Raw genomic sequence first — 15,049 nt, 5'->3', positions numbered from 1 at the left:
TTCAACCAAGTCTGGTCAGTTAAACATCGATGTGACAGGAGATATGCGACAGGGAGCAGCACCTATTGTTTTGGCTGGGATTTAATGTCCGTGATTGCAAAGGACTCATTTTTAAAACAATTAAGGGGTGGCACAACTCTAAAGTCTTAAACACTTTGTCATTTGCCACATATATGCGATTAAATAGTTAAAAGAGCGGGGAGTTCGGTATGTAAAGCGAAATTCACATATGACAGGGCATTTGAGGCATATTTTATTACACATTTCACTTCTGATATCAAGTAGCAATTTAAATATTCCTCAACGATTCACCCAAGGCCTTCGCTCAGCTGCAATGTCTTACTGTCCTTGCCACTTGCTCCCGTTCACATTCCCATAACATCCTCCTGCTCTCCGCAGTTATTAACTATTCATAACTTTTTGAATTCAATTTTAGCAAGTCCTTCTCGTCCTTCTCGTCCTCCACACCCGGATCCAATCAGGGAATTCCCCCGGCCAGCACGGCGATCCCAGTGCAGGTAAACACTTTAAGGTGTCATATGTAGCTAATGTGCTGGCAAAAGTTTATGCGATCAGGACGAAAATGAAACGGAAACCCCGCCTGAATGGAGGTGACCAGAGCAGGATATCGCAGGTGTTGGCAGGACATAAATTCAAATTTGTAACACAACTTGTTTCGGACTCTGGAGCTGAAAGTGGTGAGAGTGCGAGCGGAAAAATTGAAATTAAAAACTTGTGCTGTTCGAGGGTATGACAATAACAAGGCACCCACATCAAGCACTTGTCCTGTCGGCATTTGCCTTTCACTCCATCTCCATTTGCCCCTGTGTGTGGGTGTGTGTGTGAGTACAAATGTCCTTTGTGCACACATATGTATGTGTGTGTGCTGTCGCTGTATGAATATTCGTGTGGCACTCGCTCGTTTATTTGCTCGCATTACAATTACCAAAGGACCAGAAGGACCTCGCCGCCCGTACACGTACGCAATTTGTTTGCACACCTCCACCTCCCAGGGAGCAGGGCAAAGGATGCAGGAGCAGGAGCAGGAGCAGGATGAGGAACAGGAACAGGACTAGTGTTAGTTTGCCCAGTTACACAAACAAATTAATTTCGGCCAGACATTCGAAATGCTTAGCACATTGGGCAACGTTTGTAATTGAATATCATTCGGGGACACAACGAAAATTGCACAGCCGAAACACCAGCGAGTGGGTCAAATTATGCAAAACTAATTATGATTATGCGATGAGCATCGCATTGTCGATGGGATGTACACCGAAATCGAGGCCAGGATGTCACAATCATGCGTCAAATGACGCGTGGCCCTGGCCATTCACTGGAGAATTCCATTACATGGCTAAAAATATTCAAATAACACGAAAAACACGAAATGCCCTAATTGATGTTGTTTCAAATTATTGATGACATTGAATGATGATGACTGAGGCCTCAGCATTTCAAAAACGAACGTAATCTCTGCCGAAATAACCCAAATTGACAGCTTTCATTATGCAAAATGAGACTGGTTAATAGTTTTCCAATTTCCAGTTATTTCACAGACATTGTTGACGTGCCCAGCCTAATGAACATAACTAAATACTAAAAGTAGCTCAGCCTGAAAAGTTAAGCAGACAAAGTGTCATTGTCCTAGTTAAATGTTGTGCTTTAATATTTCACATTAGGTACCAAATATTTGAGTAATTAAAACAAACATCAAATCAACTCATATTAGTGCACAAAAGGCACACAAAATAAAAATAAGTATTTGCGTGTTTATTATACTTTATTTATTTGCCAGCGGAAGTTGCACAGCGGCGCCTGTGTGCAGGATATTAAAAGGACACGTACTCATGCATGTAAAGTGCCGACGGTCACATATGGAGGCTGTCCACGTGCTGCTTTTCACTCATTTCCCCAAGCTTTTCCCCCACATTTGGGTCCTGGAAATTATGAGCCTGCGAGGGCAATGGCTGGCCGAAAAAAAGTTCTGTGCTCATTTTTATTTTCGAGGTTTCCGCCGCAAACTTCTTTTGTGGGCTGTCAGAACGCTAAGTGTTGAACGCGCCTTTGTGGGCCACAGAGAGAATTTTAATTAAAACTCCTAATGAATTTTTAACACGATCTCCGGCGCAACTTTAAGAGCAGGAGCCAAAAAAGAAGCCGGAGACAATCCCCGGAGTCAGCGAATTGCCTGTGGTTTCCTTGCTCCATCTCCTCGCTTTTTTGTGGCTAAAATGATGACCACAAGAGCAGCGCCAAAAAGTCATCACGTGACCACACAATTGTGTGGTCAACACGTTGACCCCTCGATGCCTTTTGGCCCTGAGCCTGATCCCTCTTTCCCTATCAGCTCCTTCGGCTGCTGTGCTAATGACATTTCAACTACTTTAATCTCCTCTCTCACTTGGCATTAATTAAATTGCAATTTCTTTTGGCTGCGGTTTTCCCCATACACACGCTGAAGTATTTACAGAAGGAAGAAAGCCCACTTTGGGTAAATCCGCGGGGATAAGCCTCAACAACTTCCGATTAAATTGACAACCCAATTAGCTAAGGACCCTCCGGGCAGACCATAAATACTTCGAATATCCTTCGTACTTCGGCGAACAAACAACAGCAGGAGATTGCATAAATCTCCAGTTGGAAGGGATGAAAAAATTGGGAAAGGAAACGATTGCCAGGATAACAAAGCGCCAAGGATGCCGGCTGTCTGCATTAACCCGATGGCTCTTGGCATTATTTAAAATCACAGAGCCTTCAAATTGCATTTTAATAGAATTTATTGCGCCGAACCGATTTCGCCAAACGATTTCGCATCCATCGCATCCAGGGCGGATGCGGAAAAGCACAAAAAATAAGGGGACTGCAACACTTGACTTTCCATGTTGTTTGAAGCAATAAAATGCTATTCTCAAGCAGTCGCATTGATATGCCGCCACCGGGGAAAATGGAGGAAAGCGCGGAAAATATACTAGGGATGCGATAACAATGCCAGCTCCTCTCAGCTCAGCTCCTGCTAAGGATAAGACCCGGGCTCAGTGCAGTGGAGCGCATCAATTCCGCCATTTCCATTTCCATTTCACCATTCAAAATGCGGAATCCGTTGCCAGGACGAGAGGATGCACAATTGCAACACAAATTATTACTTGGCCGCGCTCCAGAATGCTTTAAATTACAATTTGCGAAATACATTTATACGTCTTGCACAGCAGGTTTCCCAAGGGGAAGACAATGAAAAGCGGGTAGCGGGTAGCGGAAGGCGGAAAAACTGCAGCCACAGGAAGCCATTTAGTTCGGCTTTTCACCCCCACGGCGTGGCCATAATTCTTTCATAAAAATCAACAGCCAAATGGCAACTGTTGTCTGTCGGGTGAAAGATAAACTTTGCTTGCCACTTTTGTAAATAATTTATCTTTGCTGGTCACCACTGCGTATGCTTGATAATCGTAATTACTGCAAGAGGTTTCCAAGAAATTGCGAAGAAAAACATTCCACCAGGAAATTAATGGCTTTATTTGGACACCCAATTTGCTCTGAAAAGTATATATAGAAAGCCAAGGCAAAAAATATGTAAATTTAAATGATATAAACAGAATTTTACATCTCATCTTTTACAGACAACCTGACTACGAATACATCTGTCTTTAAAATCCTGCTCTAAAAATGCATCAGTAAATCAAAAGCCGTAAGTAGCTCAACTCAAATCGAAAGCGTGACTAAACAATCAATTGCCGATAAATATGCCAAAAAATATGCCTTTGCAAAATGAGTCTATATAAGCTGGTCTGAAGTGTATTTTGTTAGCACTCAGTGATCTCTACGCGGTGGACTTAGAAAGTAGTTCGTTGAAATGCTGCTCAAAGGCTTCCTGCTGTTATTTTTCACTGCCCAAATAGCAGCCGATTTCGAGGCCATAGGCATCGAACAAGTTCCCTGGCAAGCCTCGGTGCAAATCAACAGCAAACATCACTGCGGAGGAGTGATATACAGCGACGATATCATCCTAACCATTGCCGAGTGTGTGAGGAAGGCCAGATTGGAGTTCATCTCAGTGCGAGTGGGATCTGCCCAGATAAACGCCGGAGGTAGCGTGCTGACGGTCAGAAAGATGAGGCTGCAGGTTCTTGGTCTACGGCGGAGTGATGTGGCCTTACTTCAGCTGAGATACCCACTGTACTTGGGCGGCGATGTTCAGACCATTTCCTTGGCCAGCACTTCGCGTCCTGGAACAAATGCCTCCGTTTCGGGCTGGGGACATCTCTCTGCCCTGAATCCTTCAACGGCAGTTTTGCTGAGGGTCGATGTGCGCATGCAAGATCATTTGAAATGCGCGACGGACCATGCTCTAAAGGGCAGACTTATCCATTTGGACGAGATGTGCGCAGCTCCCACGGGAAAAGTTCCCCACGCCTGTCAAAAATTTGTTGGCGCTCCCTTGGTTGCCAATAATCTACTGTACGGAATCCTTTCCTGGGAAAGTGCCTGTGACGTCATCAAAGAATCTACTATATATGCCAATATTCCTATGCTCAAAGTGTGGATTGATGCCACCGCCAAGCTAATGAATATCTTTAAAATAGGCTAGGAATCTTTACTTTTTAGCAGATCAATGTAAGCACCACCTTTTCATGTATACAGTTCAAAAATCCCCAGTGAAATCCCCGCACAATTGGCCAACACAAAATATTGCAAATTGTTTTCGCTTACCCATACACGCACACATTTTTTATTTGCTGCACTCACTGCGAAATTGAAATTTAATTCATTTGCATTTTTTCTATGAATTGGGAGAGAACGGCACAGATGAACATTATTAATACGGCCCATAAGCCCAATAAATGCTCATGATTCCCCGCGCTGTTCTCATTTTGGTTCCAGCTCTCTTTCTCTCTGGACGGCTGTGCATTTTTTATGGTTATGAGCCTCATTGTAATGGCCATTAAAATTGGCATTGTTATGACCGTTGTCAGCCATGAGCCTTGAGGGGTTTGACCCACAGCGGATTACAGAGCCACTAAAGCCAGGGCTGCAGGCGGCGATCAGGAGGCTGTTTTAAAACGGCCATCTACTTATAATGGATTTTTGCGAAACCAATTAACAAATTCTGGTCATTGGCGCATTTTAAAATTTAATTTTCATTTGCCAAGAATTTTGATCCCGGATTTTTACCTGGATCGGTTTAAAATCGGCTGAACTGCAACCCTGCAACTCAAATCAGCGGGAAGAGCAGCATCTGCATTGTCAGCTTAATAATTACAACACACACACTCTCACGCGCACACACACTGACAAACAATGGCCGCTGCATCTGCGTGCAATTTGAACATGGGAAATTCGCTGGCGAAGGGAAAAACTGAAGGGAAAAACCTGCTGGAAAACTGGCAGACATTTGCACGTCGTCAGCGTCGACACATTAAAATAAATGAGACTTTTGCCTTTAAGCAGCTGCTCTTGTTGTTGCAGGTGTTTCTGTTCATGTTGTTGGTGTTGTAATTGTTGTTATTGTTGTTGCAGTTGCAATTATTATTGCCGCTGTTGTTGCAGAAGCATTTCCACGTTTTTCCCAACGCCTTGAAAATTACACGCAAATTACAATGCATAACGAAGAAAGCTTTCACCGAGAGGATCTTCCTTCGCCCTTCGACATTCGGTGCCTGCCCCACAGCCTCCGCCTCCTGCCACGCCCCCTGACCTCATTTACCCCGGGTTAATGGGCAAAAGGGGGGTGGGGGAGAAGAGAAATAAGTTCCCCTGTCTGCTTAATTACATTGTAAAACTCATTGGCAGTCGGTAGGATTCATTGGCAGACAGTGCGATCCGAAGTTTTGGGCTCCCCATGGAAATGGCACACCTTTTGTTGGCCCACTTTCTTTTGTGGTAATTAAATTGAACTTTTGTCTGCGGCTTTTTGACAGTTGAACGCATTTAACTATTCGACGAGGTGTACAATGGCACAAAGAGTCCTGTGTGACGGCTGCGGAAACTAAGTGGTAAATGCGGCTTAATCCCTCAAGAGTTGAAATTATAATATTAAAGCCAAATGCATTTTATGCCACAAATTTCTGAAATTAATATATGACAGAATTACCTTTTTACCCGAGCTTCATCAGGCAAAACCGCAACTAATTTAATATACTATTGTAGGTCAATACTAACTCATAATTCTATACAAAAAATGAAAAATTGTAAAAATTAATTACATTTTAGCATATTTATTTTCGGACCTAGGTGACGCACGATTAAAAAAGTACCTTTGTAACCTCCGGGAGGTCATGGGTTCAGTAGTGCAATATATGGAACCATCACGTACATCACCAGAGGGTTCCTTTTCCTCTTGTGCTAGCTTGTGGAAATTAAAAAAACCCGAAAATGCGCCATAAAAATTCATAGTATACTTTTTGGGGCAGCCCTTATGATCACGTTTTCTTCCTGCTGGGATTTGGCTGCGACTATGTGTGTGTGTGCGTGAATTTAAATTTTACCAATCTTCATGCTGTTGTTTTGACTGTTACCCCATTTCAGTTGACTCGCTTTTGTTGCAGCCTGCTGGAATTTCTGTGGCATCACGCCAACCAACTTTGACGTGATGCCAGTAACACGTATTACGTATACGTATCTGTCTGTGTGCCTATGGATATTTGCAATGGTGTGCTCGTCACTTGTTGACGGTGTGAAACTGAAGCCAACAGCGAAAGTCGCATGCCGTTCTCCTGTCGCCCCCAAAAGTGGTTTATTGGGTTAACGGTTACGGTTACGGGTCTACAACATAGAGCTCCTGCCGCACGGAAAGTGGCAAGTCGGAAAATATTAGGGTTCTACGAATCAATGCAGCAGAACATCGGCAATCTGATTTCACAGAGATTTGAAAGGGCAAGGTTAGTGACATTTTAAACATTCTAACAATCTACACTCCCTAGCAATTTCAAAGTCAATTGTTTGATTTCAATTGCTGCAGTGTGACTTTATATGAAAAGTTGCCATCTATTACATTTTCATTACGAAAGTGCAATAAGCCTAACGATCTGAGCTCCAAATCATTGATGAAAATTTAATCATAAATATTTTTATCTCCATCAATTCAACAACAGTCCGCTAAAAAACCGACCCCAAACTCCGGGCGTAAAAAATTCCATTTTAATTTTCATGCCCAAGTGACAAACAGTCAATCAAAAAGCAGGCTAACTCAGGGGAGGTCATAGGTCACGGGGAGAGGCGCTTGTTGCTGCCATAATTTCACCTTGACACCTTTGTGACCCGTCACCACCCGCTGCTCATACACGCCCCGTTGATATTTATGGCGGGAATTTAAAATTAATGATGTGTGACGCGAAATTGTCGCGAAAATAAACGAAAAAACTGAATTAATATTAATAAAAAAGGGAAGCCAGAGTAAAGTGGGGTGGAAAGGGCGGAATGTCTAGGAAAATATGGCACCAGCCACCAGTCTCTTTTACTTCATTCCAAAATAATTTACACTTACAAAATTCCCGAAATTACGATGAATACATAAAATGAAATGGAGAATGAAAAGAAAGACGCCCAGTCGCCAGAGAAATGTCCTTTCCAATTAATTCAGCACAATGACGTTACGTTTATTGGTTGCGATTCCAGCCATCGCGATTTGGAAAAGTGCCGCAGCTGCCTTGCTCCCTTTTGCCGTAAGCCCATTAAGATTTACCATAATTCCCGGAACTGTCTGGCCTGCGAGGTCCAAAGCTCACAGTCCAGAAAAAATTCTACGAGGTCTCTGCCAGTACAATTTTCACTTAACAAGGAAAAGGATAACGAGTCCCCGTGGCATTGGTCCCACGGTAAAAGATGCATACAATGCACGGCTCCCAAGTGCAAAACATTTTCCAGGACTTCCATTCAGTCCGGAAAGCTTAAACAGCATAGCAATTCTCGGTTAAACGAATTTGAAGAATACAAAATGCCCAAAATTCGATCTAGGCCCATAAAACAAGCTATACTAAGAGAAACCAATAAGTACCGAAGGCTCCACAACGCCAAGCCCCTGAAAATGGATGAGAAACTGTGTTCCTATGCACAGGAGTGGGCAGATGTAGGTTCAATTATTACTATATACGCATTGGAACTGTGAAACCTAACCAAATTTATTTAAACTTGATTCCCCCAGCAATTGGCTGATCAAAATACACTGGAAACTCGACCTACTCCGCTTTATGGCGAGAATATAATGTGTGTCCGGAGATCCAATTTCTCCGTGCAGCAAATACTAAAACTGTGGTACCAGGAAAAGTACAACTACGATTACTTGAAGCCCGGCTTTGATTTGTACACTGGGCATTTTAGCCAGTTGGTTTGGAGGCAGACGGAGTTCCTGGGAGTGGGCGTGGCATGCGAGTGCGTTTATAATCTAAAGTCATACAAACAAAACTCTGAGACTAACTTAATTTTTCATGCAGTGTTTCCTCCATTTGGATTGTTTGCAATTACAACCCGCCTGGAAATGTAAGCGATCACTTTACGGAGAATGTCCTGCCTAGAAAATTCCTTCTACCTAAATCGGATTTGGTTGCGGAGGAAACTAGAAAAGCTAGCCATACTAAATAAAGAAAAATACTGGACCCTGATTACGTATTTATTATGCTTAAGATTTTGATTAAAAAGAATTCTGTGATTACTGCTTGGGGGGCACATTGTCCTTGAACAAACCCACAACATTGCCGGGAGGATTGTAATTGCAAACCACCCAAGTTCTGTCCGCTCTATGGGAATACGAGTACATATATGAATAGGATTACCATATAGGACATGGAGACTCACTTTCGGGCCACACCCGAGCCCATTTCCGTCGAGGACTTCCAGACGAGCTGAGTAAAGTGTCCTGCGGTGGGCACAAACTGAGCCTTGGTGAAGTCGTAGCTATTGATTTCCCGATACCACATTTCCACTGGCAGATCTCCGGTCACATCCATTCCGCCGGAGAGGAAAATGTTTTCGCCGTACTTGGGATTGGGCCTGTGCGCCATGGTGTTCTGATCCCGGAGATGCTGGAAATTGTCCAAATTATTATACAATATAGTTAGCTCTATTTCCCTCAGCCTACATTAGCCCATTCCTGAGCCAATTTGTTGAGCTCAGCATTAATGGTCACAGCCGGACAACCGTGCATTGCCCGATATTTATTGGTGGTATTGAAGACCTCCTTCAGGAAGAGCTCGTTGTTGCCCTTGGTATCCTGACCCCTGGGACCTGGAGTGCGCTCGTGGGTTTTGGGTATGGGCGCTACGGTTCTCTTGGCCATATTTTTTGGGGGATTGGCTGGCGCCCTGATTTAGTTAACCAGATTTACGTATACTTAATGACTTTTTAGGCTCGCTAGCTTGATCAACCATTTTTAAGATAAGATTACGCTCGCAAAATTTATTGTATACAAGGCAGTCTATTAAAATTATCGCTGAGCTCTAAGTCACTCACCCATCAGTCACGATGTTTGTTTACAGCCGACAACCCTTTCGACCCGCCTCATAATGTGGCCTAAACATCGGCATTAGCATTGTGATTGATACCGCAAACACAGGCTGTGGGTGACGAGCACATTCATTGACGGAAATTAGACAGACTGTATCACACATCCTTCTTCTGCATCTGCGAGTGGGATTAACCAACGTGACGTATGAGTGATGCATGTCCTTGGGCTTGGTTATTAATGAGCCGGCCATTCTTTCGCAGTCCAGCCATATGGTACAGGCAAATCGGGCAATTGGAGTGCCATTAATTGCCGGCTGAAACGGGCTGGATAATGGGAGTTGGCCAACATGGAGGCCGCTTATCAAACGCCCGCAGCGCAGGCCATCGAAGTGCAAATTTCGATGTCGAAACACTCTGAATATTAAATTATTTAAGCGTGAGTGTGTGTGTGTGTGTGTGCTGCGGGGGAAGGGGCTCAAGTGTGAATCCCTAATGAGTTGTGCAAATGCAAATCAATGGACCGGCCGATGTCGCTGCTCCCGGCAGAGATTAAGCCGATGCTCCGATGTACAGATAGGCGGATACAGCCGCAGGACAGGCAGACTCGCTGGAATTATCCTGCGGGGTCGCAGCATTGCGTTTCATATACTCATGTAGCAGGCACTAAATTATATCCTAGCTCATTGATTTATGGGGATTTGTGTATAAGTACTTCAGTAGTCGGCCATGGGCTTAGAGTTGGCTGAAACAAGCAGCTACCTTAAATAAGTATTAATGGGAAACAGCGCTTACGCATTACAAGCCAATTGCATTAATTGGTAATAAATAATTATTTCAATGCCAATGAAATCGTATAGGTTCAATTCAATTAATACGAACCATTTCATGTGTTATATTCATTTGCTGTGAATCTACACAGCTTTTAAATGGAAGTATTTATTGAGTTGATTGGGTTTTACTAGACAGCGGCTCCATTTAAGCCGCTTCCAGAAATGCTGGTAATATTGTAATAAACTTTAAGCCTGTTCGCTGCTTTCAGCTTTCCATGGCCTCTGCCAGAAAAGCGATGCACAGCCGCGTCATCCGCACAATGCACAATTCACAATTTCGGTGGCATCGGAAAATGTTGGAAAATGTGTGGCTGGGTGGCCGAATTGTTTGGGTTGTAAGCTGGCCGCAGTCAAAGCGTAAAACGCAAAGCGCACACGTTACTTTGCTGTCGATTTAATTAATTTCGCAAATTTGGTTTCGTTTATTTATGCATTGCTGGTCGAGTGGAGGGTACAGTGCGCGCCATACGCAGAATAAATACACTCGCACTCTCCTTTCAAGCATACGGGCATCATAGATGTGGGGTCTGGTGTATATGGTATCTGGTATCTGGACAAACAGGCTCACATTTCCATCAACCACACGGCATCCGATGCCGGATGCACTCGATTGCACATACGGTTACTGCCTTTAATTCCGATTCCCATTGATGCGAATTGGCCATGTTTTGGTGCTGGGGAAGTAGCACACAAAAAATGCATGCAAAAAACATGTGCAGTTTTTACAAGTCTAATAAGGTTAAAAAGGCATTCAGAACTTGAAGCCAAACAATCTTATCTGCTGCCAATTACTGTACTTTTTTTGAAAACAAATTTCTGAATTTCATTATTAATAATCCTTCAGTCGCACAGAGTAAGTATTTAACTCGTTTTCAAACCTTATAAACTTCACATTCCACACCGCTTAGTATCACTTACACATTAAATCCATTAACAAAGTGCCAAAGGTTAATGAATACCTTTCCCGCCATTCCACTTACCGCCCACCCGGAATTCAATTAGTCGAATGCCATTCCAGTTGCCTTTGACCCTCGGTAATGTCAATTAGCGATAAAATGCAACAGCGGAAATAAGTCACTGAAAAATCGAGCAAACAAAGCTCGATCTGAGCTACTTGAGCTCCCTGATACCCGCGAAGTTCAGTCAAATGGAAATTTTCCATCTAAACGACATAAAATTTGCTACCAAATCGGTTTATGGCAAAGCGAAAAGTTTTTTGTGAATACGAGTATCTCCGCCGCCCCTTCCCAATTTGTTTTTGGGCTTGGGATTGGCATCGAGCGACTTAAAACTACAACAACGAACGATTTTGGGTTCGTTCTCATGCACGACTTTTTGGCGGAAAAATGTTTGCAAATTGCATTTGCATGTGTGCGCCGACAAAGTCTGGCTGGCAGTCATATTTTGCGCCTTTCGGCCATAAAAGCTAAAATGTTTGCGGCCCAAACGAAGGCAAAAGCAGCAGGAGGCGGCAGGAGGCGCAGGAGGAGCAGGACGAAAAAGTGGATTACTAACGGTGGCCGCCGTCGCCAAACTTCAGGACTCTGCCCCTCAGCTGGCTGCTACTTTAAGCCACCACTACACTCGGGTTTTCAATACAAATTCCATATAAATCCATATAAACCCACAAGCGTACTTGGGATGTTATGTTTCAACAAATGAGACTCCTGGATAACCATTACATACCAGCTGTTATAATAGTTTAAAAGGGACAATGGTCAGGCACACTCACAGTATTTGTCGCAGTGTAATAACCCCCGATTGGGCTCCCCTGATCCCCTGCAATCCGCTGTCACTGTGCCGCCATCCTTTTCGGCTGAATTCCGGGCACCTGTCTGCGATTTCTGAGCGCCTGTTCGGAATGCCACCTCCTGCGCAGGGGGAGTGGAGGGGCTGCAAGGAGTGGATGTTGAAAGGGGCGCCACATCTGAGTGCCCCCCTTTGTCTATTCAATTGAGCGAGTTACAGTGGCATGGAGATCGCCTTGCCTCCGGCTAAATGGCGCTGTTTCGTTTCGCCCTTTTTATTGGCTTTGCCTTCTCATGCAATGAACTTGGCTAAAAGCTATCGCGTCAATCGGCGGTGGAAATTTTCCGCCGGCGAGTTAAGCGAATGTGAAAAGTGCGTATGTGGCGACGGCTGAAACCAGCTGAATGGCACTGGATTTAAAACTTTATTCAACAGCTGGAAATGGCGATTTAAGCTGGGGGAAAAAACAATCATAAGCCTTAATCTCATAATACTCATGACGGCTGTCCAAAACTTACACTGCTTTTTAACCGAACTTTGCCTTCATTGGCAAAGGCAGCTGCCAGTTTTTATTGAGCTCATCAAATGGGTATAATTCAATTTTTCCAATCGGGAAAATCGCAGCACGATTCGATGTTCGCGTACGTTTTAAATAAATGGCGATGGCCATAAGCACCACGGGACCCGCCCCCACCGCCCCCAAAATCCCGCCAATTTCCACAATTTCCATGCGATGCCAAACCCCCAAAAGCGGGTGAAACAATCGTCCATTTTCAAGTTGGCCCATAAATCATTGTGGCATTGCATTTGGTTGCATTGAAAGTTTCCATTTTCCCTTTGCCCTTTGCGTTTTCCATTTAGTTTGCAGCGCAAGAGCGAAGAGTATTTCTTTTTTTTAATTCAGTTGACAATGCCACATTAATCATACGCACATGTAGCCTGTTCGAAATGCTACTTTAAAAGCCCAAGAAAATTGCTGACGTTTATTAAAACAATAAACAAATCATGCTGCTGCGTTGCCAGAGAAGGAAAACAAAACAGAGGGAAATGGAAAATATAAAATGGAAAATGGAAAATGGAAAATGCAGCTAGGGACACATAAACATGTGGCACACGTACAGTGCATAAATATTTTAATTCTACCGAAATTTGCTGATAGTTTTATGGACTTGCCAACGAGACATGTCCCGAGCTTGAGGATCTGACCAAAAAATGCATTTCCATTTTTATTTATTTGCCTCAGCTGTTGACTGGCAAATAATTTATGTGCCTGCCTTGCATTTCAATTTATTTCACAATTTCCGCTTAGAGTGGCAAAACTCTGGCCCCGGAATCCAGATTCAACGTTTAGGTCTAGCAGATGAAAAGTTAAATTATGATGTGGGCCACAGGTCTTAGGTGAATTAGGTGAAGTGAAATCTAATGGGTTTCGTTAAGCTTTTGATGCGATCAAAGTGGTTTTCTTTGGTAATTGAATATAGGGGAGAAATCTGTGAGATGATTGGATTATTCAATTCATGCCAAGACAGAACATGACTCCATTGTGCACTACCCACCTGAAAAGCTGACTTCGCCCCAACTAATTTGTCAAAACCGGAAAGTTCACAAAGAAACTGTCAAGGAAATGCAAGGACTCGGCGAAGCATGAAATTTCAACAAACATATGTAAATATTTGTTTACTCTGGCAAATAGTTGTGTACCCCTCGAGAGCGAAAGCAGAGTCCTGCCCTCTGCATCCGCCACTTTTTCGCCCTTTTCCAACTTTGTCTGCTTGAAAAGAAGCACCAGGCGAAATTTCGATTACCCACTTCAACCCACTGCAACTTTTCCCTGCTTTTACCACCGCTTTTCCTCCAGTTTCCACTGCTGTTTACCGATTCTCGTTGCACTTTCCCAAGTGCGCTCCATTGGGATGCAATTAAATACTCCGCATGAGCGGACAAATAACAGTTGCTACGACTTTGAACCTTTCTTCCCTGGCATCCTGGTATCCTTGAAGCGAATGTATCGTAAAAATGCCGAAACCCAGGGAAAACAATATTTGTATTGGCTCGCTTTGTGAGCTGCTCGGTTCTGTTTGTCATTTCGAGATTCTGCCATTGCACATTGCCTCAGTTGCCAGCGTTTAATTAAAAAGCCAATGGTTGCGCCACACAGATACTACATGCCCTCGAATTCTACACATTTTCCTCGGCTCCCTTTTTGCTATTTTATGACCACCTGAACTTTTGTAAGCTATAAACATGTAAAATGCCGCACTCTCTTATTTCTGGCACTAATGGCTGGGCTCTTATTTAAATTTAAACATTTTCCCCTTGGAAAAACAGTGACAACTAATGCACCGCGTGAATATCTCATGCTTAATGCTTGGCATGTGGTGGCTTTTCCGAGTGTCCTGGCAAGGATAGCAGCTGTTGATTCGCTGCGTTGACGTATTTTAATTTATAATGCAATCACTGGCTGAAATCGGCTCCTATTGGAATTGAGGACAACCCCAAAGGGGCAAACCCTTTACAGCTCCATTTTGCCTAACGCCTCCGTGGTAGCCCTCCTGTCTCTTGGAATGCACTGAAAGAAAGCTTAGACATAGGAAGATCATCCATATGTTTTCAGCTTCAATAGCTTAATAAAGGTTGGTAACATTGCTTTGCATCACATCCGCTTATATGCTAGGTACTCAGCACTAATTGCTCTCGATATTTTTCCCAGTGTAGCAGCACGCATGTATCGTCTTCTCCCCGACGCTGAGATTCGGATTCCCTGTTTCTCCGCGTGTGCAGGCCCTCGTGAGATTCACAACGTGACAGCGCACAAGTCCAAAAGTGGTAATGCGAATGGGGATACCATGGATGCCAAGGATGCCAAGGATGCGAGGAACCGATGCTGGGGCGAAGATCCTTTTGGGTTGACCCACGGGGCCTACACCTGGGAAGCACAATGACTTCGACGACGACAGCGACAGGGACAGCGACACGTGCCAAGGACACTGATTTATATGTTTTCCATTTTTGTTTTATTAGCGGTCTCCGCATTT

At 43.8% G+C, this 15,049-nt stretch overlaps 3 protein-coding genes across 3 annotated transcripts; 2 read left to right on the top strand and 1 right to left on the bottom strand.

Annotated features, from left to right (window-relative positions):
* Positions 1–3,810: 3,810 nt before the first annotated feature.
* On the top strand, positions 3,811–4,708 carry LOC6541405 (hypodermin-B). The gene has a single exon (XM_001968352.3). It carries the CDS (start codon positions 3,851–3,853, stop codon positions 4,583–4,585), a length of 735 nt encoding a protein of 244 aa, XP_001968388.1. The 5' UTR covers positions 3,811–3,850; the 3' UTR covers positions 4,586–4,708.
* Positions 4,709–7,453: 2,745 nt separating this feature from the next.
* On the top strand, positions 7,454–8,591 carry LOC6540947 (repressed by EFG1 protein 1). Its single transcript, XM_001968351.3, has 3 exons — positions 7,454–8,062; positions 8,138–8,364; positions 8,427–8,591. Exons 1-3 carry the CDS (start codon positions 7,517–7,519, stop codon positions 8,572–8,574), a joined length of 921 nt encoding a protein of 306 aa, XP_001968387.2. The 5' UTR covers positions 7,454–7,516; the 3' UTR covers positions 8,575–8,591.
* LOC6541026 (Golgi-associated plant pathogenesis-related protein 1) lies at positions 8,572–9,375 on the bottom strand. Its single transcript, XM_001968350.3, has 3 exons — positions 9,071–9,375; positions 8,788–9,014; positions 8,572–8,729 (listed from the first exon to the last, which is right to left on the bottom strand). The coding sequence occupies exons 1-3, from the start codon at positions 9,266–9,268 to the stop codon at positions 8,642–8,644; spliced, it is 513 nt and encodes a 170-aa protein (XP_001968386.1). The 5' UTR covers positions 9,269–9,375; the 3' UTR covers positions 8,572–8,641.
* Between the last annotated feature and the right edge of the window lie 5,674 nt (positions 9,376–15,049).

This window comes from Drosophila erecta, unplaced genomic scaffold (genome assembly GCF_003286155.1).
Source record: "Drosophila erecta strain 14021-0224.00,06,07 unplaced genomic scaffold, DereRS2 tig00000055-arrow-pilon, whole genome shotgun sequence".
NCBI classification, from domain to species: Eukaryota; Metazoa; Arthropoda; class Insecta; order Diptera; family Drosophilidae; genus Drosophila; species Drosophila erecta.
The sequence above is the reverse complement of the archived record's forward strand: the minus strand, read 5'-3'. Positions and strand labels throughout refer to the sequence as shown.